General features: G+C 57.3%; 2 protein-coding genes across 2 annotated transcripts; one reads left to right on the forward strand and one right to left on the reverse strand.

Moving 5' to 3' along the window:
* Window positions 1-1,745: 1,745 nt before the first annotated feature.
* EMILIN3 (elastin microfibril interfacer 3) lies at window positions 1,746-10,676 on the forward strand (the record flags this gene model as incomplete). Its single annotated transcript, XM_084271709.1, has 4 exons — window positions 1,746-1,942; window positions 5,462-5,584; window positions 8,332-8,579; window positions 8,782-10,676. 4 exons carry the CDS (start codon window positions 1,746-1,748, stop codon window positions 10,674-10,676), a joined length of 2,463 nt encoding a protein of 820 aa, XP_084127835.1.
* A 3,846-nt stretch (window positions 10,677-14,522) lies between these two features.
* LPIN3 (lipin 3) lies at window positions 14,523-22,919 on the reverse strand (the record flags this gene model as incomplete). The annotated part of the gene is made up of 19 exons (XM_084271522.1): window positions 14,523-14,667; window positions 14,809-14,912; window positions 15,007-15,118; window positions 15,399-15,551; window positions 16,479-16,565; window positions 16,724-16,872; window positions 17,088-17,217; window positions 17,485-17,543; window positions 17,674-17,766; window positions 18,202-18,271; window positions 18,461-18,554; window positions 18,638-18,807; window positions 18,932-19,031; window positions 19,863-20,292; window positions 20,457-20,577; window positions 20,990-21,097; window positions 21,307-21,533; window positions 22,295-22,390; window positions 22,728-22,919. The coding sequence occupies 19 exons, from the start codon at window positions 22,917-22,919 to the stop codon at window positions 14,523-14,525; spliced, it is 2,640 nt and encodes an 879-aa protein (XP_084127648.1).
* Window positions 22,920-25,608: the final 2,689 nt, after the last annotated feature.

Below are 25,608 nucleotides of genomic sequence, written 5' to 3' on the forward strand. Positions count from 1 at the left end.
ACTGCAGCCACCTCTGGGGTGCAGCCTGACAAGCACGGGGCGGCCTGTAGCAACACCCCGCAGCAGATTGAACCGCGAGGAGGGAGCCGCTTGAGGGGATGCACTGGCTCATTACACAGCCTTCCTCCTCCTCTTGGTTTTTCCGCTCAGTGTCTCCAGCTCTCCCCCCCCAGCACGGCTCTGCTGTGGGTTTTTCTTCTCCTGCTAATGTTTCTGTACTCGCCTCAGACCGAGCCAAAGGCTCCTTTTAACTGAAAAAGGCCATTTGTCTCTGTATCTTATCATCTCTGTCTCAGTGACAGCCCAAGCCTTGGATACCTCCTTCCCCCAGCAGCAGGTTTCATTCCTGCTTTTGGGATCCCACCCAGCCACCCTTTCTCAGCCGCTTCTTGTTTTCCTCCAAGAGCATCGGAGGAGCATTGCACACCTCGCTGTGGTGCTGCCTGCCTGGGCTGGAGTGTGGCTGGGCCCTGCCCAGAGAGGCAGGAGCCTCGTTCAATCCCCAGCGTGACCTTGGTAGGATGCCCAAGGGAGTGAGTGGCCCAGTCTCTGCTTATATGACAAAAGCACCTGCTCCCCAGCATGGCCTCACCTCTGTGGTGCTATGGGTTGACCTCCACTGGATAGCACCAGGGATGTTAGCCCTCTCCCAAACTGCCCGGTGCCCTGGGTGGGGGTCCTCTCCCCCTCACCCAACACCGAGGCTCCCCATGGCTCATACAAAGGGTCTAACACCACTGTGGTTAATGGTGTGGTGACTGGTGTGTGCTGTCAGGTAAGGGTGCTCAGTGCCCAGCACCTACTGCTGGGGGTCACCCATGGGTGGGGGCATTGGGGTGCAGGTTATCAGGGACCTCTGCGCACACAGGAGGGGTAGGAGACCTGAACCTGCCTTCCAAAGGCACCTTGGAGGAGATGCACTTGGCCATGGGAGATTCGTGGGTCTGCGGGGAATGGGAAGGGATTGTCCCCTCTCTCCTGGAGCCGAAACCCAAATCTACTGGAGGGAGGGCTGATGTCAGCTCCAAAACCTTCCTGCAGAACGGGTGTTGGGTTCGCTGGGCCCTCGGTGGTGCCTCATGCATCGGGCTGGTGCCAGTCAAATGATTGACAGCTGCCAATCTCCAGCAGCAAAGCTCTCCCCGACCCCAGCACACCCAAGGGACAGAGTTAAGGTCCCTCCAGCCCTTCTCTCGGGCCGGGGGTGGCCAAGGAGCCGTGCGGGTACCACGCGGCTCCAAACCCCGCTGCACCTGCTGCCCCCGCCCGGTGCCCGGGGAGGCGGCAGTGGGGTAGGGGCATCTTCGGGGCCGAGGCCGGGCTGCGCTCCCCCCGCAAGCTCCGCTCCGGGGCCGTCGGCGCTCTCCTCCCGACCTCCGCCGGGTGCGGAGCTTCAGCACCGCGGGGACTGCGCGGGGTGGGGGGGGAGGAAGGAAAGGGGCGGGGAGGGGGGGGACGGGGGACGTGTGTGTAGGGGACGGGGGGGCCGCTTTGTCTCCCCGCCCGCGGGGCCGGGGGTCGGCGGCTGTGGGAGGGCGGGAGGAGGAGCGCGGCCCGCCCCCGCCGCCGCGGTACAAAAGGGGTCGGGCGGGCGGCGGAGCGGCGTGTGCCGCCGGGCAGGGCAGGGCAGGGCAGGGCAGGGCAGGGCAGGGCGCAGCGGGCGGCGCTCCGGTCCCCTCCGCAGCGCCGTCCCTGCCGAGCCCGCGGCCGCCCCGTCCCGCTCCGCCACCGCCGGGCCCGGGACCATGCGGCGGGCGCGGGCGCTGCGCCGCCGCGGAGCTCTGCTCGCCTGCCTTTCCCTGGGGACGCTGCTGGCCCTCGCCGACGCTAAGGGCTCCTTCTACCCCCCCGCCGCCCCCCTGCCCTACGGTGGCAGGTACAGCCTCTACACGGCCGGCTCCAGCCCGCAGCTCGGCCCCGGCAAGCCCGTGGGCAAGCACAAGTAAGCGACTCTTTGCGCGCCTCCGTCCGCGGCCGCGCAAACCGATCCGGAGGGCATCGGGAGACGCCGCCGTCCCCAGGCGTCGGCTCCCCCCCCGCACCTCCCCGGGTACTGGCAGCACGGCGGGGCTTTCCCAGCCCGGGGTATCCCTTACCGGGGACAGACCGCGAGCACCGGGTACCGGCCACGCGTCTGGGCTCGGCAAGCAGCATCCTCGGGGGGACCGGCTGCCGCGGGCACCCCTCGGTGGGTACTCATGCCCCGGTACCGGTCATGGGTCCCCTCGGGCTCGGTTGCGGGCATCCCTTGCTGGGCAGCGGTCCCCGTGCACAGCCACGGGCATCGCTTGCCCCGCACAAGCTGCTGGGTGCTGGATGGGGACTGGTGTGCACGGCAGAGCTGGGGTGTCCCGGTGCACCCCCTCTGCGCAGACCGAGGCTGCGTGTCTGCTCAGAGCGGGGGGGGGGTGTTTCCAGGGGGGAGCGGGTTACGTGCCGGGGGGACACGTGTGTGCTGCGGTCCCGTGCGGGGGGCGGGGGGGATGTGGATTGGGGATGCCCGTGTGTGTGCATGTACCTGTTCTGCGTGACACGGGTGCGGGGCTGTGATGGGCGGGAGGGGGATAGCGGTGCAGAGATCTACACATGAAAACGCAGACTGGTTCGGAGGGAGTTTGCCCGTTTGCTTGTAAAGCACGTACTTACTGGAGTTTAAATATGTTTTCAAGTAACCTGGAAAGCTCAGGCAGAAGAGGAATGTGGGCTTTACACTCAGCTATAGACTTTTTCCATTCGGTTCCACAAAGGCTGTTACATGGCGCGGGGAGGGGGAGGGGGGGGTGCTCCTTCTCCTCTCTGCTTGTTTGCTAGAAGGGTTTCTGTAGGGCTTCTTTGGAAAAGGGAGGATGTGGTGTTAGGAAGAAGCAGGAATGAATAGAGTAACGTTCGAGATGAACAATACTGGCAGTGCCAGTGAGAGCTTTCCAAAGCCTGTAACATTTTCCAGCTGCTCACTCTTAAACCATCAGGCTGGAGCTATAAAACTGCTTGCCACGGGCAGGTGAGAAGGAAAGGGCTTTCTGGGAAGGAAAGTGAGCCAGAACTGCCTTAACCCCAGCAGTCACACGTAGGTAGTGTTTATTAGTCGTGGCTAGCAGATCTGCCTGCATTGGCTATTAGCTTGCTTACAGAGGGATTAGCAGCGTGTTTGTAAGTGGATCTGGATTTATGGGTAGTGATTCTGAATTTCCACAGGCACATGTGATCTCCCTTCCCTCCAGCTAAAAGCGACTGGGCTTTGCTCTCCCATGGCCCTGTGCACAGATCAATGTCTCCCTTTTGGAGGATCAGGGAGCAGCCTGGATCCCTGCACTGCTCTGAACCTGGCAGCTTCTTGCTGGGGCAGAGCCACTTGTGTCTGGGCAGGCTGGAAGTGCCAGTTGCTGCCTGGAGTTGTGGTGCCCATCCCAGGGGAGCAAAAAGAGCCCTTGGGAAGGGGCTGGGGTAGCGATGCTGATGCTGCACCCAAGGGAAGGAAGGGGATGCACTGGGGGTGTCAGGGGTCCCTGCTGGAAGAGAGCAGAGAAGGCCAGGGTATTGGAGGGGGCTGAGCTGCTCATACCTTACTGCTTCACCAAGGAAGCTCCTGCCAACATGTGGGCTGTTGGAGGTGGAGGATCTTGCACCAGGCCTCTGAGTGGGGGCACTGGGGGCTCGTTGTAGGCTTTGGCATGGGGGGTGTGGGTGGGTGTACTTTGTCTCTTTGCCTTCACGTGCTTGGAGGCTTCACTCATCTTTCCCCATTCAGGGTGATCCAGAGCCCCATTGTGCTGTCACCAGGGGGTGATGGTGGGAGATTTAGGGGTGGGAGGAGCACACACACACACATGCACAATGTCACCCCCTCAAACAGGGGACTCCGCAGTCCTCCCCAAACTGTCCTGCCCTGTTGTGACTGTCCCAGTCCCTTCCCTCACCTCCACCTTGATGCCATCCGGTCCATCATCATGCCAAACCCGTGGGAGCTGGGCTGAGGTGCTGCAGCTTGGTTCTCTGCTCAGCCCCGAGGCTGCTCTCCACAGGCCACGACTGATTCTCAGCTGCAGCGACCCCAGCTCGCAGGGGGAGAGCTGGGTTCTCCCGCCTCACTGAACACCTCCTGGCACCTGCAGCTTGTGCTGGCCCATCTGCTCCATCCCGCTGACCCTCCATCTCTGCTTCTGCTCCATGCTGTGAGCCTGTGCCCTCTTCTCCTCCCACTCTGCCATCTGCCACATCCCTGTGTCCTTAATCCCTGCCTCACTGCACGTCCCTCCTGTCTCTGCTGCTGTGGACCAAGTCCATCTGCTCCTACCAGCAGCTCTGCATTCAGCTGGAACAGTCTTGGCCTCCATCTGTCCAAGCAGTGCTCCTGCATCCTTCCCACACAGCCTTCCTCCTGGCCACCTTGTCCTCAGCACTGGGGTTTGCCACTCAGCTTTGGAGAGGGTCTGCCTGGGGCTGGCTGGTACCCTGAGGCACCTGGGACCAGGTGTGATGCAAGAGGCTTCACTCCTTGCGCTGCCTGTCCAAGGGATCTGAAGAGGTTTCAGCCCCTGTCTGTCCCAGGACCCCTATCCTGTCCCTGTCTCCATGATGGAGCTGTGATGCTGCAGACCTTAAGAGCAGCCAGCCTGCATCTACTCTCCCTCTGCTGACTGTAGCATCATCCCTTGCTAGGAGTGACAGTACCCACAGCAAACTCCAAAGGCTTTTGGGATGGCCGCAGCATTGGCAGCACTCCAGGAGCTGCAGGAGGATGGACCACCCCTGCCAGCTGCTGCTGGAGCTACTTCTGACACGCTGTTCCCATAACTGCCATTGCTGGTGGGCTTCTGCTTGTGCCCCAGCCCCTCTCACCACCTTGGCCACCCTGTGCCAAGCTCCAGGGTCACTCCAGGTGACCCCAGTGCCAGTGGTGATGCGACTGTGACAGCAGCAGCCACGCTCAGCACCCAGCCCAGCCTCCTGCAGCACCATGGATCTGCTGAGGGGGCTGGTGAAGAACCAGAAGACAAGGGTGTGCAGCCTGTTCCCAGCACCAAGACTGGTTCCTTGGGCAGGGCTTACCTGACCACAGCTGGGGGAGGATGGGGCAGCCACTGGCTCATGGTGACCCAGGGGGCCGGGCACTGCCCGATGCTGAGCAGACAGCCTGGCACGGCTGAGGTGGGCAGAGCTGTGTTGAGGGTGTGCAGTTTAGCTGCACCCCTTAACCCAGAGAGAGATACCTGGACCCACCCAGAGTGAGGAAAAGGGTTGGCACTGGGGGCTTTGCACTCCCTGCACTGCCCCAGGTCCCACTGCTGTCCCTGTCCCCAGTGGGTGGGGTGGGCAATGCTGAGGGGTCCTTCCAGCTGTTGGGCCCCCCCCAAGATCTCTCTGGTGGGGCAGGGAGACCTGCTTAGGGGTGGGTTGAATAGCTGGGGCACTGCTATCTGTGGGGCAGAGGGTGATGGTCTCTTGCTGTGCTTCCCCCTAGGAGCTACTGTGCCTACGTGGTGCAGCGCAACGTGACGTGCACGCTGCAGGACGGGGCTGAGAGCTACGTCAAAGCCGAGTACCACAAGTGCAGCTGGGGACCCAAGTGCCCAGGGAAAGTGCTGTGAGTACAGGGGACGCCAGGCATGGTTCCCTTCCCCTCCCAGCTCCAGGCCACAGCTCTCCTGGGGCTCCTGTGCCACCCTTCCAACCATCAGTCCCTGGGTTGCAGAGGGCAGCACGGGGGGCTGAAGGGTTTTCCCTGGACGTGGCAGTTGGTGGCAGGGCAGCAGTGCCAGGAGGAGGCAAGGTGGGATCTGTCAAGAGGAAGAGGGAGCTCTGCCCCTCATCAGAAATAAATCAGGGAAGGGGGGGAAGAATGCATGCACGCAGGGAAGTGTTTTGTTAAAGACCTGCAGTTTGGCAGAAGGATGGCAGTTCAGTGAGAGCCTGAGGGAGAGGAGGAGGAAGAGGGAGAGGAGTCTGTAGCTGGGGGGTGGCTGAAGCCTTCCTGCCCCAGGAAAATATTTGCAAAACTCTCTGCCAGTGCTGGAGGGAAACACCCTGGTGTGCCACAGCCAGAGCTGGAGCTGGGGCAGGGTGGACACTGGGGCTTTGTGCTTTGCCACGCTCTGCAGCCCTTCGGATGCTGCTCTGTGCTGAAATGCTGTACTCCTGCATCCTCCCCAGGCCCAGCGGGTGCAGCAGAGACGGGTGCTGAGGAAATCTGGGCTGAGAGGGGCTTTCATGGGAGCCCAGCACCCTCCTGCAGCACTGGCACATGGTGTGTGGCTGTGCTGCGGGCTCTGCTGGCAGAGAGGGCAGAGTCAGACCTGCACACTGACTTGCACTTTCCTTGCTCCCATCACAAGTGCTTTAGCAGCATCTGTGGACTTCAGAACATCCTGCAGATGCTGGTACCGTGGAGCAGGTCCCCGAGGCCTCTCCCATCTCTACTGTGCCCACTGCTTGGCCCCTCCAGCCCTTCAAGCAAAGCCAGGGTAGTTTTTGGAAGCAGACAGACCTGCTGCTGGACTCTGCACAGTCTCGGGTGCTGCATCCATGTGTGAGAGGGGAATGTTTTGCCCCACGCACTGGGGCCATCGGCTGATGCTTGTGCAGCTGCAATAAATACTTCCCTCAGCTGCAGTCCAGCGCAGGGGAAGAAGTGTTTGGAGGTGCTGAAGGGCTCTGGGCTCCTCTGCAGAGGATGGTGTGACTCGGAGAAGGTGCCTTGTCTTCTGGATGCCATCCCCATCCTCGCTTCACCCCCTGACAGTGGCCGAGCACAACAGTCTCCTGCCATTGTACCTCTGGGCAGGTGCCTATATGTGAAGAAGGACAGACCGTGGAGACTTTGCAGGGTCTGTGAGGAGGAGTGACAAAAGAAGAGCTTGTTTTGAAGCTGTCCTGTGCCTCTGGGAAATGGTTGATGTAGAGAAGCTCTGAAGTGATTCCAAGAGCTTTTGCCTCATGGTACCTACAGAGGTGGAAGTGGCATTGCCTGGGGAGATGCAGCCTGGGGCCCTGAGGACCTGGCAGGGACAGGGAGGACAGGACTCTGCTCCTTGTGCTGTCCTGAGTGACTGGATAAGTGCGAGTGCCTTACACAGCCCCTCTGTGCAGTGCTGCCTCCTCAGAGACCTTCTGCCGACTGTGCTGGAGAACAACAAGGGTCTGAGTGTGTGTGTCATTGCAGAACAGCAACCTTCAGGATTTTCAGGCTCTGGTAAACTCAGATTGGAAATTTCTAGAAGGCAGGTTCAAAGCATCTGGCATCTCTGAGAAGAGGTGGCGAGAAACACGCTGCTTCAGCCCTGTGCAGCTCGGCTCAGCTGGCAGGGAGACCAAGGGTGCTGGCAGCGTCCTGTGCCATCCCTGTCACCTCTCAGGGAAGAGCCACAGAAGAGCTGGGAGCTGCCAAGTCCTCCCCCATGGGCTGGTGGGACCCCACCTCGAGCAGATAGGGAAGGTGTCAGTGTCCCAACAGGCAAGGAGTTGGGGCTCAAACCCTTGAACTGGGGGGGGGGAGAATTTATATTATAATGTCCAAACTGATGGTAGAATAACCTCCCAGGGCATCCCACCTGGAGGGGGTGTAAAGAGCCATACCTCTGTTCACAGCCCATGGCATCACCCCAGTAAACCTCACCAGGGCTCTGCTGCCTCACTGCCAAAGCTCTCACCTTCCTGGCCAACCCAAACCTCACAGGCTTCCCACCAAACTGATGCCCTCCTCACATGGAGAAAATACGTTTCCAAAGGTATTTCCACCCTCCTGTGTCAGGACAGGAGCAGAGTTGAGAAGAGGAATTTTTTTTACCACACTGGGAAAGTCTCCAGGCCAAATCAAAGTGTAAATCTCACCCATGAACAGTCCAGACCCCTCTTGGAAGTGACCTGAGCTTGCAGGGAGTTTGGAATCACTTCCATCATTTCATTATCACGCTCCCCTATTCCAACAAACAAAATCCCTCTCCAGAAACCACAAATACATGAGTAATGGCTTGGCTCAGACAGCCCCCTCCTCGTCCTTGAGCTGTTCTCAGGTTGTCCAGCTCTGCCACCAGCCTGCTGGGGAGAACTCTACTCTCACTGTGTGCTGTCACACCCTTACCTCATGGTCCAGTCCCAGGGAGGGCTGGCACGTGTGTTTGGAGTGCTGGTTACTGAGCTGTGTCCATGGATAGATGCTGCTGCTGGTGCAGCAGGAGCTCTTGGGGGAGGTGGGCCATGGTCTGCAGGGGCAGCACGTGGGTCTCAGCCAGCTTTGCCACACCCAACAGGACCCATGGCCCTGCTCTTCTCTGTTGGTTATGCTGAGGTTGCTTCTCTAAACCACCTTCTCTCTTCCTCCCTTTTCCTGGAAAGGTACCGCACCTTCTTCAGACCCAGATACAAGATTGGCTACAAGACAGTGACCGAGCTGGCCTGGAGGTGCTGCCCGGGCTTCATGGGAGAAGGGTGCCACGACAGCCCGACTGACCAACCCGGCCTCCTGCCCCAACACCCCAACCCTAAAATGCCTCCCGGGCAAAAGATGTTTCCGATCCCCAGGCTTCCTCCCCATCCAAAAAGCCACCCTGACCTGTTTTCAGGACCAAAGAAGAATCAGTATGGTGAGATCTTGCTCCTGCTTCATGTCCCCAGGGTTACCATGTTAGGGGAGTGGAGGATGGGTGGGCTGATATTTGGCTGAAAGGAGAAGGAAGCCGGGGCCAGTGTTAGTATGGAAGGGGCTCAGATCCAGAGATGTCCAAGGAAGAGCGCTAAAGGAGGACCAGCTCTGACTGTCCCCTCTCTCTTTCTTTCCCTGTGCAGGCAGGAAGCTGCCTGGCCTCTTCGGGGACCGCCTGGATCGGCTGGAGGAGGAGGTGAGGCGCCTTTCCCAGTCCTACGACAGCCTGCACACCATGGTGAGCGGCCTGGGGGACCGCCTGCGGCTGGCCATCCAGGAGGACACCACCAAGATGATTGGCTCCCTGATGAACAGCCCGGGCACGCCTGACTCCACCGTGGGCTTCGGCATCATTCCTGATGGGCTGGTGGATGTGGCAGATAAAGCTGACATTGCCACCTACCCTCCCATGGGGGAGATCCTGACCAAAGTGACGGAGGTGAGCGACGTGCTGAAGACCAAGGCGGATCTGCTGCACGAGGTTCGTGGGATGGTCCTGGACCACGACGGGCAGATCAAGCACCTTCTGGAGTCAGCCCGGCCCTCGCCCCTCACCTCTATCGACCTGCTGGAGGAGTACGTGGACACGCGGCTGAGCAACCTGCGCGGAGAGCTGCTCGACGGCTTCGAGAAGAAGCTGGGGAGGATCCAGACCACCTGCGATTTCCGGATTCAAGAGGTGCAGCAGCAGTGCGAGGAGGAAAAAGCCGCCAACCTTCGGCTGCAGCAGACGTTGGATGGGAAGGAGCTGGAGATCAAGAAAGAGATCTCCCAGCTGGAGACCCAAATCCAAGGGCTAACGGTGGTGGAAAGCTGCTGTAGCAACCTGGACTACCTCACCGATCGCATGAACATCCTTGAGAAAGGTCTTCACAGCATCTCTGAGTCCCAGAAGAACTTGCATTCACGTCTGGATGGAGAAATCTCCACTGTGACCCTAGGGAACCTGTTTGAAGGGCGCTTTGAAGACCTGGAGGCCAGACTGAATGCTTCAGAGAATGAAACGGGGAGCTGCTGCTCAGGTATGGAGGACAGCATGAGAGGTGCTGTGGTGGCAGAGGTGGATGGCATGAGGACTGCCTTTGAAGACAAAATGCAGACCTTGGAGGACAGGTTCATGACCATTGTGGGGGAGCTGAACAATGTGAGTTCTCCCATGGGGATGGATGGAGCGGTGGTGCCTGTGCTGGAGGGGGAGCTCGCCAGCATGAGGAAACGCACAGACGAGACTCTGGAAGCGTTGCAGAATCGCCTCATCACTCTGGAGAGCACTTGTTCCCTGGGCTGCACTTCTGCCTCCAGAGATGTGGAGACCTTCCGGACAGAGATTGAAGACTGCCAGAGCAAGAACCAGGACCTGCTCCTCCGGATGGACAGCAATTATGACCTCCTGCGGAAGCTAAATGCCACCATCCTGGAGATCCAGCGGCGGATTGAGGAGGAAGCATCAGGGGCTCTGCAAGGGGAGATCACCTTGCTAAAAATCAACCTGAACACCGTGAGCAAGTCTCTGACAGGGCTCAAGGACTCTGTCTCCCAGTACTCAGACACCGTGACACACGTCAACTCCTCGCTGGATGAGCACGAGCGGAAGATCGAGGATGAGGTCCACTCCATCCAGGAAAAAGTCAATGACCAAGGCTCCCAGCTCTTCTTCAGCAACCGGCGTGTCCTGAACCTCAAAGGTGATTTGGAGCGACTCAAAGCCAGGATCATCAGTGACCTGAGCTCCTGCAAGAACGTGGCCCATGACCTGCAACAGGAGATCGCTCACTTTGATGACCGGGTGGCCCGGGTGGAGAGAGTCTGTGGCAGGCTGGGTGCCGTCACGGGGAGCCTGGACGGCATCAGGGACGAACTGGAGAAACACACGGGCAGTCTGTGGGACTACATGGACCACATGAATGGCACCCTGGCTGTCCACTCTCAGGAAATAACGGGACTGAAGGACAACCTGCTCGACTGCCAAGCCAAGGTCTCCGAGCTGGCTGAGCAGGTCAGCCACCTGGAAGAGCAGGCGGAGGGGAAGCAGCATTAGTCGTGCTGCCATGTGCTTCTTCCTTCTCCCCGCGCAGGGCGGGGTTAACTTATACCACACGGACTCGCTCCAATGTGATAGCAATTCTTGGGATGATATTTTTAATGAAAAGATAAATTAAAAGCTGCTACAACCCCCTTTTTTTAAAAAAAAAAAAGAAAAAAAGAAAAAGAAGAAAAAACAAATAGAAATCTTGCCAGCCCTGCTTCAGGAACTCTGCCACTCGGGTACTCGCCTCCCGATGCTCACAGCTGTCTGGTGTCCCAGCCTCCTGGCCGGGGGCGTTGCTTTGGCTCCTGGGCTGATGACCCCAGAAGGACAATTCAGGAGGAAGCTGGAGGCGGGAATGTTTGGGGGGGGGTTGGGGTTTTTTTGTTTGTTTTTAATTTGTGTGGATTTATCATTTCTTGAAGTATGAAAACCCTGTAGTTGTCAGTTGAGGAATAGAGTTTCTCTGACCTAAAGACCACCTGCATCTTAATCCAGGGTCTGAGAAGAGCCAGGGCTCCTTACAGGGAGCAAAACTTGCCACAGGAACTGTGGATTTCAAAGAACACACGTATTCAGCCCCTCTGGGACCTGCCTTCCCCTCCCCGAGACGGCAGCCCTCCTCGTGTCTGGTAAATCCATTTATACTGCTCGCTCCATGTGAACGCGTGTGCCTTACAGAGCACAGGGGGGATGTGCATTAGGAAAACGCAGCACTGGCGTGTGTGTTTCTGAAGAATCCCCTGTCATGGTGCTCAACTGATGGCAGAGCTTCCCCTTCTGCCCCCACCTCCCTTGCAGCACCCTGAGCAGCTCAAAACCACCGCAGCAGCATTTTGGGGAGAGCCCTGAGGTCTCTGGGGATGCTGTGCCTTGCAAACCCTCCCTGTCACGGTGCTTTCTGGTCACACCTGGGACAAAGGGCTACGGAAAGCTTGTGTCTTCCCCAAAGAGATGTGTGTCTGTAGGGCTCTGCAGAGGGCAAGATGGGCATGGAGCAGTCCTGTCCTCCAGCTTGAGTTCTCACCTGTTTTATTGCTTAAACTGTGAATGTGGTTTCCCTCGTCTCATCCTGGGGCATGAGAGCTACAGCCACTCCAGGGTGGGAGCATGAAGCCTTCCCTGTCTGGCAGTGCAGGAGCAGGAGCCTGCATCTTCCTCATGTTCTTCAGCCTGCTGGGATGCCAACAGCCCCAAGGACCCACACCCACTGGTGCATCGGGGAGGAGGAGGCAGGGACCCTTAAGAAGATCTCACGAGACCTTGCTGCGGCTCAGCCTGGAATGAAAACATCACTTACCCAACTTGAATGTAGTTGCCCTCAAATACCCAGGCTGGAGAAGGTTGTACATGGTGCTCAGCAACTTCAGCCCTACCCTGCAGAGCAGGTGCCTGGACAGTGTGGCTCATGCCCACACAAAAACCTGCCTCTCCCAGGGAGCCCAACATGGGTGTCCGCTGCTGGGCTGCCAGCAAGGGCTTCACTAACAAGAAGGATGAAGAGGAGATCAAAAATCCTCCCTTTTAACTGCTCCGGCACTTTATTGCAGAGGAACAGGTTTTTCTGCCAGCTCAGCATTGCAGCTCATGGACCCTTCCACACCAGCTAGCCTTCAGCCCCCACCTCATGCCCATCACCCTCACCAGGTCATCCCTGTTCTTCTGTGCCACGATTTGCCCCCCCTGTTCCCCTCAGCCTCGCAGAGGAGCAGCTCTGTGCTCTGCCTAGCACGAAGCAGCACCAGCTCCCAGCAGAGATGCATCTGGGTGCCTTTTCTCCTCCATCCCCACCCATAAAAGCTGGATGAGCTCCCTGAAACAGAAGCTTCCAGGCTAGGGAGGACCACAGGGATCATCGAGTCCAGTTGGCTGCATTGGGTTACCCTAATGCAGTAAAAGCTCTTTTCCCCTACCAGAAGAGCGTGGGGCATCAGCTGCAGGAGCAGGGAGACAGGACCCAGCCCCGCTGGCTTGTGGACTTCTGGGTGCTCACAGCACCACGATGCACTCTCGCTGCCCTGAGCTTTGGCTGATTTGGAGCTACACTGCAGCTGCCAGACACTTCTCCAGCAGAGGAACAACCTCCAGCTGCCTTTGAGCATCCTGCAAAACCTGCTCTTTGACAACAAACCAGATCTTTCCCCCTGGCTCACTGAAGGAGGCTCAAGCCAGCCCTCAGCACTTTGCCATGGGCCAGGGGAGCCCTCATCTCACAGGAACACCCTGCCCAAGCCCCCTCCACATCCTCACACAACAGGGAGAAAAAGGGCTGCAGCAACCAAAGAGAAAACTAAGCCAAGGGCCAGGCTCACCCTTCCCAGGCCAGGGCTGGGGTAGAGCACAGCCGAGCAGCGACGGCTTCCTCTGGCACAGAGGGAGCCAGGACTGGCCACAGTAAAACTAGGACAAGGAAGAAGTCTGTCCTTCCAGAAAATGGTGCTATTCCTGACTCGTCACTTGAAGCTACGGACAGTTTGTATCTCAGTTCTCAGCTATTCGTGTTTAAAAAGTGAAAGGAACTTTGTACAAAACAGGGCATTTTAAACAATGTTTTTTGCTTGCAGAGAGGGAAGGAGAGGATGCCAGGGTGGTTGTTCTTGCAGAGGCAGCTTTTTGAGGCAGTTGATAACTGACCCTGGTCACAGGCTATGTTTTGTTGTTTTTAAAACCTTTTACATTTGTTCAGATTTTTAAAAGCTGAAAAAAGTATTTGTACTGAAAAGGAAAATAAAAATAAAATAAAAGTATTTCTTGCTGAGGTTTCCAGGATCAAAGCAATTCGTGTGGCTTTCAGGAGCAGCAGAGCTGGGGTTAAAGCAGGGAGAGGGGCAGCTGAGGAGGTGATTTACACCCACTAGAAAGGGAAGGAGAAGGTAATGCCTGACTGGAGGAAGGAGGCCAACAGTACTCCTGCCCCTTCTCTTGTTTTATGTAGGTACACCAAGCTGGCTTGGACAGCAGTGCTGGGCACTGAGTTTCAGAGAAGTTGCCAGGCAGGGGAGAGAGCGGGGGGCCAGTGCCACCCACCCCTGCTTGGGGGAAGCTGAGCTCCACTCCAGCACTTGCTATGGAGGCACAGGAATAAGTGCCTGGCACAAGACAGGCCATGAGCTAACAGGAGACACAGCCCCATGCACAGACATCAAATCAATTCTGCAGTGTTACCTAGAGGTAGCAAGCAAAAAAATAAAGTCCTTCTCTAGTGCAGCTGCTGCACAGGCCAAGGAAGCTGGGTGTCCTGTCCCCATGTCCCCCAGACCCCCATGCCAGGGTCTGGCAGCAGGGTTAACCCACCCACGTCTGTAAAGGGACATGGAGCCTGGCTCCCACTCCTATGCCCAGGGCTACAGTGGACAAGAGGCAGTCTAAATTAAGGCACTGTTTATTAATTATTGCTATTAGTGAATATCAGCAAAGAATACTCAAAACCTCAACAGCTTCCATCCACCATAATGAGTCATTAAGCCCCCGGCCAGCTTCGCTCCTTCAGCTACCAGACTGCAGGTAGCTGCACTGTCTGGGAACACTGGTCATACTGGAGGTAGAAATAGCTATGCCAGAGGCTCATCAATAAATAAATGACCCACAGCCACCTTTAAGGAAAAGAGCTGGGCTTTTAAGATGTTAAGAACAGTGAGAAGAGAGCCAGCTGACAGGAATTCCCCCTTAGTAACAGAGGGTTTGCAGAGTCAGAGCTCCCTCTGACTCGCTGTGGGTGTTTCTAACACAGAACGTGATCCATGTTGGAAGTGCAAAATCCCTGAACAACAAACAGGGATGTGGAGGTGTGCCTGGAGCACCCAGTCCTGGTGGGGGATGCCCAGGAGAGCCCTGGGTCAGGTCTCTACAGGCAGCAGGTCAGGAGAAGGCCTCCAAGTCAACAGCAGGCAGGGCAGGTTTCCAGTAGGCAAAGTGGCTGTACTCCGGGCACACCAGAGCGATGCTCCCACTCTGCCCCAGGGGAGGGAAGATCAGCTCCACCAGCTCTGACAGCCGCTCGTACCTGTGGTGGTAAGACAGAAGCTGCTGCAATAAGCTGGCTCTAAGTCTTTGGGGTTTTGGTTCCATTTCTACCCTACAAGGTGCTGGCCTGGGTTAAAGCTGGGCTGACCCAAAGGTACTGAGGAACAAGCAGGTCGCTTACGTTGACTTGTGGTTCTTTGTGAGCTCCTGGATCAGCTCTCCCTTCGGGTTGACGGTGAATATGCGGCTCTCTGGCAGGCCCACTTGCTTGTAAGCATAGACATCCTGCCAAGGAGGCCAGGCAAGGCGTGAGAGCTGCAGGAAGGCATCACCACCACCTCAGCCCGAGCCCTCCCTCCGCCCCAGGAGACTCACTCACGTTTACTCTGTTCCCAAAGGCCGCGTAGAAGGGCAGCTTTGTGGCAAACAGGTTTTGGATGTCTGTCAAGCAGGCAACCTTGAATACCTCTGGCTTCTTCTCAATCACCTCCCTGCAGCACAAGATGCAAGGACAGAGCAGAGGTCAGAGTGGCATCAGTGACCCCTGGGCAGCCAGGCTGTACGGGGCTCAGATTTTGTGCACTGCAGAAGCTTCACCATGAAGCTCCAGGGAGGGCAGGCAGTTCCCCAGCTGCCTCCCAAGAAAGGCATCGAGGAGGCCAGAAGCAGTTTAAGGCTGCAACTTCCCTCAGCATCAAGCTGGGGAATGGGGGGTGCTGTTCCCAAGGGTGTAGGAGGCACAAGGCTGGGGAGAAAGAGAGGATGCGGCACCTGTGGAAGGCAGAGAAGAGGCTGCTGGGGGCGAGCAGGATGGGACCCTTGGGGAGGGCACAGCCTTGGTCGTTGACCCATTTGAGGTAGCCCTTGGTGATGTGTGCCATACCGATGGCCCTGGCTGAGCAGTAGAGGAACTTGTAGCCATTCCTAGAGAGAGCACAGGGGAGCCCTCTGAGCTGTGCCCTGGACAGGGTGTCCTCCCACTCTGAGGTGGAGGAGGAAGAGGGAGGATGAGGCAGAGTACCCGTCCTAAGCCCAAAACCCCAGACACCCCTTCACAAACAACTTCACAAACACCACCCCGGGACTCGGCTAAGACGGATCCCCACCTGCCTCAGCGCTGCCGGGGGGCAGCACGGGAGGGGGACCCCGTACCACCCTCCGGGTCCTTCCCAGCAGCCGCCCCCCAACCCCGGCCGCAAAGCGCCCTTCGCCGCTCGGTGCCCGGGCGGGACCGGCGCCCTTCCCACCCCGGGCTGCCCGCGGGGAGCCAGCCGCGGCCCCTGCAGCCCCCCAGACCCCTGCAGCATCCCCCCCCCCACCCCCCAGGCAGCCGGCACGGCCGGGTGGGCGGCTACGGTGCTCTTGCGGGATGGAAGATGAGAGCGAGGGCAGCCCCAGAGCCCCGTCCCCCGACCCTGAGCCCGGGATGAGGCATCCGCGGGCCCACAGTGCCTCTTAGTGGCCACGGGTGCCGGGGACGGAGCCGCGGGCCGGGCGGGACCGCGTCGCACGGCGGGGCGGGCGCTGGGGGAACCGGCCCCGAGCCGCGGGGCGCCGGGGGGAGCTGACAGCGCGCTCCGCGGGGTGATCCTGCGCGATGCCACCGCGGGGCTCTGCTACATCTGCCCCGCAAAGCCTCCACCTCTCCCAGGGAAGGCAGCGCCCGCATCTCCTCCCGTGGGAGGCTCCAACATCATCTAGGCAGCCCAGCCAGCAACCAGCATCACCCACAGCAGAAAGCTGGGCTATTTTGGGCAGCATCAGCGATGAAGGAGCCCTGACTGGCTCCCACTCAGCCTCTCCTCCTTCATCCTCCCACCTCCCCTTGGCCTCATTAATTCCGGTGCCTACAGATGGATTTTGTGGAAGAGCTTGGCAATCCCATGATGAGTCCAGTCTTTTCCCAGATGTGGCAAGATGTGCCCAAGAGCATCTGACCTATAAAAGACAGACACCACGTTAGGCTGATCCAGCCTGGTGGATATCCAGAAGATAATGTGACTTGTGGTCCTTCCTAGCTGCTAATGCAAGCCTTGAAAGGACACTTCCCCCTAACGAGGGGGAGCAGGGACACGGGGTGGGAGGAAGCCCTTTACTTGGTGATGGTGCCGTCGATGTCAGAGATCACCACCTTGTCATCCCAGTTCCACAGGTAGATGGTGGCCTCGCAGCGGCAGGTGCCCTGGTACTGAGTTGTCACACTGAATGCCACCTCGTTGGGGCCATCCTGCAGATTCAGCCTTTCCTATGGCCGAGGGGAACAAAAGGGGTACACCACCCCTGGGTCACACCAGAGGCCACCTAGCCAGGCTAGAGTCCTCAAGCCTCTACAAGGTGGCTACCCAGGACCAGATGCTTGGATACCCTATAAAAGCATGAGGTCAGGAGTAGAATAGACCTGTTTAAGGGCTGTCTCACCCCTACACACACAAGCAGGCAGTGAGGGAGTAAAGTACATACGATTTGCTCAGAGGAGAGTCGCAGGGTTTTCTTGTAGGTTGGCTGAGACTTCTGTGCAGGGGCATCCGCTGCTAACATGTCTCCAGGGTGCAGGGGCTCATCATCACTGGATGACACCTCCTCTTTCTGCCTACACAAAGGAGGGAAGAGCATGTTGGCTTTACTGTGCAGACCATAGTTTTCCCCATGAGCAGCAGGAGATATATGGAGGGGACCCAGGACAACACACCAAGAAGCAGCCATGGAGGATCTTGGCTGGACCAGGGTCAGCCAGAGCCTTAACACAGCTTTCTCATCCTTCATACATCAGGTAGACATGGGAATAGCTGGTCACGTAGGAGAAGAGATCAAGAGCACACACAGACTCCTAAAGGCAAGCTGGGAGAGGGACACTTACCTCTGCTGAGCAGAGCCATGCTGCAGCATCCCTACGTTGGCTTTCCCAGGCCTTGACTGCTACAAGAAGACAGCGGTGTCATCAGCACCTCAGTGCCATGAGTAGGATCTGTTGTACTGCCACTTGGAGCAGTAAGAGAGGTGACAATGCATGGGGACATGGTTCTCACAGCCACTGCTGCAAACACACCTCCTCCACCAGGAATTCTCTCCTCCTCCAAGAGAACCACCACCTTCTGCCTTTCTTGGGCATCTTCTCCTTCACCAGTCGGTCAATGGTGCTCTGTGGCAGAACATGGGATAAAGTTGGTCCTCAGCCCAGGGAGGTTCAGCTGCCAACAGGCCAAGGAGACATTTGCCAGGCAGGGTTTCCTTTGCAAAATTATTAACAGGATGTGTGACTCCCACCACACATGATGAGTGAGATGGTTTGGGGTGAAAGTTATAATGGTTTGGGGTGCCAGCCTTGCACAGATACAGCCACCAGAAAAGGAGACTTTCAACAAGGAAAATCTCTGCTCTCCAGGCATCAGTAGTACCCAGGTATCTAAAAGCCACCCTGAGGTACCTCTGGGGAAAGAGACAGACCTCAGGATTTGTGGGCTGGAACAACGTTTAGCTCTGCCCCAGGCTGCCTGCATAGCCCCAGATGGGCAGCTTGACCTCTTGCAGCCCCACTGCACTCTTCAAGCCCTGCTGAGAAGCATGTGCCACCGACCTCAGGAATGTTCCTCTGGAAAGCTTGCAGGGACAAGACCATGGGAGCAGCCACTGCCCAGTTGTAATACCTGAAAGAAGCAAGAGGGAACATCACCACTCTTGAAGCAAGAGCTATTTCCAGATCACCATCCTGCAGCATGGCCAGAAGGTCCTTCCCACAACTACAGTGGTATAATTGTCATCTGGGATGGAGTAGCACTCCTGCAGGAGTGACTGGTCATCCTGGGATGAAGCAGGAGGAAGACCAGGCTACTCACTTCTTGTTCATCAGTATCACCAGGTTTGGGTCATCGATGAGTCCTGGATTCTCTGCAAACTGCTGGTAGGAGACCATGTGCTCCATGAACTTCTCTGGTGGGACAGAAGCTGTGTCATGCCACTGGTGTAACAGATTTCAGGACACCAGATTCCCCCTCCCCTCCCCTCCCACCTACCGCGAGGAATCTGCTTTGTCCCCCCCAGGCCTCCACACAGGGACAGGGCAACGTCAGGCATCAAATCGGAGTCGGAGTCCATGGGGCTGTCGGTGGGCAAGTCAGATGGTGGCTGGACACACAGAGGGTCACTAGGGTCTGCCACAGGCTTTGAACTCTGCTCTGTGTCACTACCAGCAAGAGGAAAAACAGTGGAAGCATCAGACAATAGCTTTAGACAGACCTCCAATTCTTTGCCGTAAGGGAATTAATACTCAGGAAGGTCTGAACTTGGCTGTCTGGGACAACCCATACCTCCTAGGGAAATAGAGAGCCACTTGCTTCTCATCCAGTTTGGAGAGGTCTTCCAGGTAAACATCACTGGGGCCCAAGTGAGGACTTCTTTTAATGGATCCTCAATGCACAGACAGAAGGGAGAGAGCTTAAATGGATCACCTGGGTTGGTCATCTCAGCATCTACCAAGAAAGCTAACAGCATTTTCCTCTACCATAGTCATGTATCATACAGAAGGGCACCTCTCTTCCTACTTGAAAAGCTGCCTTAAAATCAACATCAGCAGATGTACCTCAAGACACCTGCACTGGCATGAGACCACTTGCCAAGTGGACACAAAGGACAGGCCAAAGTCCTGCCCGTGTTCTGCTATGACAACCTGAAGGTGCCATTTGAAGTTAGCATCAGGCAAGATAACACTTTGTGATCTCCCTCCCTGTACAGTGAGGAATCCCAAGGGGCTCTTCCTCAGGGAGACAATTTTGTTAGAGGGACAAGGTTGGTTAGCACAGGTAACACCACAAAAGTCCTTATATACACTGTCCAGGGCATGCTTTGCTCAGCACAACTTTCCACCTGACTTGGTATGCTCAGGATGAAGACAGCAGTCAGACCAGGCCTTGCCAGACACTTCAAGTTAAGGTGTGGTCTATGCTGCTGAGAACTCCTCTAAGCATGCAAATGGGGTGACATCCAAGGATGGACTTTGAGAAATGTAAGGCAAGAAAGCTTTCCTGGGGAGCCAAGTGGTTTGAAAGGAGGAAACCTGAAGAGCAGCTCTTCAAAGCAGAGGAGCTGGTGGCACACAGAGAAGGCAAAGCAAACATGTCACTCCATGAAAACCCAGGTTGGTCATGGAGTTACACTGAGAACAACCCACCCCCTCCCCATCCAAGTCAAATACATCTCCAGCTCACACACTGCTTCCAGCAGCACCAGTCACCAGCTCACCTTGTCTCCTCTGGCTTTCCAGCTGTGGCTCAGGGCCCTCAGAGCCCACCTGCCTTGGAGCAGCAGCTCCCTCAAAGGGCTCCACATCCATCTGAACCTCTGGCACAACACTGCCGCCTCCCTCCTGTTTCTCTTCTGGGGCTGAGGAGGCTTCCAATGAGCTCTCTGCCCCCACAGCACTAGGGATGTCCTTCAGCCTGGGGAGACCATTCCCATCCCTGGGTGCAGGTGTTGGCTCAACAGCAGATGCAGTGGAGGAACACTGTGCATCCTGATGCCCCGCTGGGCTCAGACCTCCTCCCAAATCTCTAGAGGTGGCAACAAGATGGTTTGTCTCATCCACTGGGACTGGTGTCACAGAGACAGTAGTTTCTGTGGCAGCAAAGGTCCTTGTGGATTTGGCTGGTTCAACTCGTTCCGATTTATTCACCTCAAAGAAAGCAGAACAACAGGTTTGAGGATGGGAAGCTGCCCAAAGCATCAGGCAGAATAGGACAGGCTCATCTAAGGCTGCCTGGCCACAGCCTCCACTTTCTGCAGGCCTTTCAGACACCCCCTCCCACCAGCTGCTAAAGAGCAAGAGCAGGGACTCACCTGAGGGAGCCTTCCCCAGGTCCACTGCACATGGGATTCAGACCCTAGAGCAAAACTCTCCTGTGGTTTGATCTCCAGCTCAGAGTCACTTTTGGGAGAAGATGGATGGCTCAGGATAGGGCTACAAGAGGAGAAAGGAATGTTGGACTTCATCTCCCCTACAACCCCATGCTTTGCAATCATTGCAAGGACATTTAGGGCCAAGAATGCTCTGGGGTTGGTTTCCTGTAGAGTCAGTTCTGCCCCATAAAACTGACAAACAAGCAAGACCCACAGGAAGCTGAGGCCCAAGGACACAACACACTATGCCAGTGCTATGCCACCAGCTGCCCAGAAGCAGCTCAGCAGCAGAAGTGGGAGACCCCTGTGCACACAGGCTTCTTGCATCTGCAACCATGGCCAGAAGCATCCCTCACTAGCCAAGAAAACCCTCTTTTCTGACACCCCCAGATCCGTTTTCCCTCAACACCTCCCCAGCAAGGCACATCTGCTGCTCTCAAAGCAGAGCAGGACACCCTGGCTCTGCCCGTTACCTGCTAGCAGAGGCCAGCTCCCCATCGGAGTAAGGATATGTCTCCAGAGACTGCAGCGACCTGGTTTCTTCTTCAGGGAGATCAGCAAAGGAGAAGTACACTGGATCACTGCAGAGGAGTAAAGAGGTCAGTTACACTGCCTCAGGCACCAGCCTCCTCACCTGGGAAGCTGACAATGCCCAACAGAACCATTTCCACCAGCTTTCTACTCCACAGGAGGCTGGGGTCCGACTCAAAACACTGTCCCCATCTTTTGATGCTGATGGGCATCACAGGCTAGACCCAGCACATCACCCTGCCCGCACCAAGCCACTCACCTGGGCCTGTACGGCTCCTCCACAGACATCTCACTTTTGGTCTCCTCACAGCCCTCTAACTCCGAGTCTGGCACCTCCTTCCGCTTGGGCTTCCTCCTGCGCCGCCTCCTCCTGTGCAGGGTCGCTTCAGCACTGGGGCTCTCCTGCCCAGGAGAGGGCTGAGCAGCATCCTCTGGGCTCTGCTCCCTGGGGATGGGGGACGTGCAGAGACGGGAGGGGATGCTGCCCTGAAACAGGGGTGGAAGAGCCCATCAGCCCCAGTGTCCTCCAGCTCATGGCTCTCATCTATGATGCACAGTACATACTACCAGCACAACTGACATCACCAAGCCCTCAGCCTGGGGGTGGTTTTGTGGCTAGGCCCAAAAGAAAAGGTTTTGTACATGTGAAGAAAAATAAAAGCAGGGATATCCAGCTACAAGCTACAGACATCTTCAACATGGACAAAGAGAGGCAGGCAGGAGATGGCATTGTAGTCCAGAATTACAAAGGCTGCAGAGAGGATTCAGCTGCACAGCCCTCTCCCTGCTCTCAAACCCAGCCCAAGCTGGCACCAACCACCAGTCAGCCTGGGAGACAGCTTCCAAAATTTCTGGACACCACAACTAGTCTCATCCCACTTCCCAGTGGAGCAGGCAGCCTGCCACAGCATCTGGCTCACTCTCATCCCTGTCACAAGATCCTCCAAGAGGCCAAGCTCTGAGATGTCTTCCTGGCTGGCCAGCAGCCATGACCAGGGAGGGAGGACAGTCTGAGATGCAGATATTTGGTCTAATGCTCCCTCAGGGTACTCCAGTACTTCAGATCCTCCACACTGGTTGCAAGGTCCTTGAGGTAGGAACCTTCCCAGACACACAAAACATCAGAGGTGATAAGGGAGTCACCCCAGGGAAGACAAAGAGTCAAAAATCTGGTCCTTCTACCTCAACCCTGTGCTTCCAGGTGGTCATAGGAGGACGCAGACTCACAGCACCTCTTCATCACCAACCTCATTCTCCTCTGACTCCTGGACAAAGAAGGCCTCCCCGTTGTCACCCAGCTTCATGTGCAGGTCGACAGGCTCCCCGTTGATTTCAATGTCCACCTGGCAAGGGGAAGAAGCACCCTGTCCATCAGAGCCTGCTCACCCATCGGTGTGCAGAAAGGTACTTCCCAGGGAGGGGACTGGTTAGGTTGCTCACAGGGCTGACAGCCACTCAGCCTTTGAGGTATGGGACCTCTCCCAATTTTCCTGGGAAGCACATTCCTCTCTGAAAGAGGCTAGCTTTCATTCAGGAGCATCCCCTCCAAAAATTAGCAAGCACACCTTTCAGCAAGGCTCCCATCCCCTTCAAAGTTCTCCCATAACCTGTGGGTCATGGGAGGTCCTAGATCTGGAGGGGCCAGAGAGGAATCATAGTCCCAGGGCAGGCACCACTTACCACCTTCTCCTTGGAGCGCAGCACACCCAGCTTCCCAAAGCGCACGTGAAACGGGGAGCACTGGAAGGAGTTGTCGGGCTGCCTCACCACAATAACATCGATGCAGCCTGTCAGGGTGGCGGGGTTCAGACCCCGGTACAGCTCCTTCACCGTGACAAAGACGGTCTCAGCAAGCTGCCCCACGTAGTTCATTGTTTGAGACTGCAAGTGAGAGACAGGAGGAGACTCAGGTGGCAGAGAAGGGCTCCAGGGGATGAACACAGCGTGAGTTTACTCTGGCAGAGTCATTTCACAGCTGCAGATACAGCCCCATGGTGGGGACAGGTAAGTCTCCAGGAAAACTGAGGCAAACACACAAAGGGCCTTGATAGAGATCAGCCAGTGCCCTTGTGAGCCCCAGAAATCAGGGCAGGAGCCAGAGCACTAGTTATGGCATCCAGCTTGGAGGAGAAAGACCTTTACCGTTGGGGATGCACCATCACATTTGCCCCCAGGGAGGGTAAATACTACCCCACAGCAACACTTTGCAATCAAGCTGTCAGCATCCTATTCAAACAAGAATTTGGCTGGCAGACCTCCTACCCAGACCGTCCTTAAAAAGCCCCCAAAAGTTAGGGCAGAGATGTGAGAACCCCAAGGAGCTGCTGCACACACCACAAGCTCACTTCAAACCAAGTCCAAACCTAACATTTCCCACTTGAAGGGGAAGGCATCCAACCTAGGCATCGCCAAGTCAGCCCAATGCAGCCCTTGTTAGAACCAGACCTCCCTGGTCTCCATGCACTGGCCCCTGCTGCCATCGTCCACCTTGCCAGGCAGTCCCAGCCAAGGGGCCATGCTGCCCAGGGGATGCCTGGAGAGCTCTGCAGTGAGGTCTTCACAAGGCAGAGCTGCACGCTGAGGCTGCACAGCTCCTGGTTTTCATTAGCAAGAACACGTGGGAGGAAAGCCTTGCCTGCTCCCTGCTCATCCCCTCACATCCTCCAGCTGCTCACTCCCCGAGTAGAGACAATTCCCCTCTGCCATGCTGGAGGACAGGCATAGCTGCAGAGCTGGAGATTCACGCAGTCCATGCTGGGGCATGCAGCACAGGCCCCAGGCAGCCCTTGTGCAGCCCCTCTTCCTGCATCCCCCCGCCAGCTGCCTCCTGGGGTACCTTCTTGTGGATCTATGTCAGGGTGCTGGTCCCAGCCTTTGGGCCAGAGGAGCCCCTTGCTCCGTTTTCTCAGCACTGAGCATCGGCAGGACAACAGTCTTGGCGTGAGCACATCGCTCCAGAGGCTGGGAAACACAGAGGCTGAGCCTGGCTTCCCAAGCCGCCGGCTCTGCAGCCCACCTTGCTCCAAGGAAAGGATGAGGACACAGGATGACCGTGTCAGAAGCACCACAGACAAACTGGGAAACCTCTTGTGCCAGCAGCAGGATCAGCTGATGGCATGGTGCCCCGGGGCTCTCAGCACAGCCCCCAGCACACAGCCAGGCCAAGGGGCAGCCACTGAGAGGGGAGTCCTTACCCACAAGGATGAGAACAAACAGGTGCCACCCAATGAGCCCTCTGCCCAAGCAGGCACCCATCCTCTCCGATCCACTTGGCACAAACTCATGCCCATCCCATCCCCAGGCATTCCTCCAGTCCCCACTCCACGCTGTTCCCTCTGCCTCTCCCCAACAACCGTGAATAAGCCCAAAGCCCAGATCCTCCCTGAGGCAAAGGGCAGCAGGGGGGATAGCAGGGAAGCCTTAGCTGGCTCCTGAAGTTTCGATGCCCCTATCAGCTCAACTGCGAGCAGGGCCAGGGTCATGGAGCCACCCACCAACCTGCTGAGCCCAGCTTTCCTGGGCATTGCTGCCATTGTGGGCAGCCCTCCAGCTGCCTTCCCTGCCACCCTGCAGGGCCTGGCACATCAGGAGAGAGCTCTTCACTGCAGAGCAGGGGGGGTTCAAAGAGCGTGAACAAACAGCCTGGCCCCAGCGCTCCCAGGGCAATGCTGAAGAGCTCCTGGCTGGGCATACATGGAGGCAGACCTGAAGAGCACATAGGGAAACCCAGGCAGAAAGACCCTCCTGTGTCTGCTCGCACATTGCTGGGGACCCGCTCGGCCCCCAAGCTCAGGGCAGCAAGAAGAGGACAGCTCTGGTATGGCTTTCAGCCCAGTGAGTTTAACTCCTTGAAGGACAGAGAGAAGGTGCTCAGACCTGTCACCAACCCTCAGCCCCACCATGGGTGAAGCAGGTCCATGTGAGAGACAAGGAACAAGTTACACTCTGGAGAGAGACTAACGGGGGGACAGCACCAGGGAAAGGGCTTTCAAACCACCCCAAGGCCACATCCAACAAATAAACCCCACAGAACAGGGCAAAGCTGCACCTACCCCAGGAAGAGCAGGACCACAGCCCCTCACCACACAGCCCCTGCAGAGGGGGCAGTCAGGTGCCCCCCACTCCCCAAAGCAACGCAGCTCACACCCACCTCTATGGCTAAAAAGACCCCCAAAACAAGCCCGATATTTTGCTAACACCAGCCTGCCCTGCTCCTGGGAGGCAGCAGGCTGGGCCACTCTGCAAGCAGCACACCCTCCCCACACCACTCATCCACCTCCCCATCCCTCCCAGGCTGCAAACTCCCCGGGGCCTCCCCTGTTACCTGGACAGCTGCTGAGCCTCAGCACCTCCTCAACCAGCCCAGAAACCCCAGGAACTGCCCTCTGCCAGCAATAACCCTACCACACCCTCAGCTCCTCCTCTCCTTACAGCTTCCTTCCTCTCACCTGAGCAAGGGGAGGGCCCAGGCTCCAACACAACACCCAGCCCTGCACCTTGCCTCCTGCCAATCCCATGAGGGAGGGCTCCTGCATCGGAGGGTGGATCTGGGGAGGCAGCT

This window comes from Gallinula chloropus (genome assembly GCF_964237585.1).
Source record: "Gallinula chloropus genome assembly, chromosome: 16".
In the NCBI taxonomy this organism is placed as follows: domain Eukaryota; kingdom Metazoa; phylum Chordata; class Aves; order Gruiformes; family Rallidae; genus Gallinula; species Gallinula chloropus.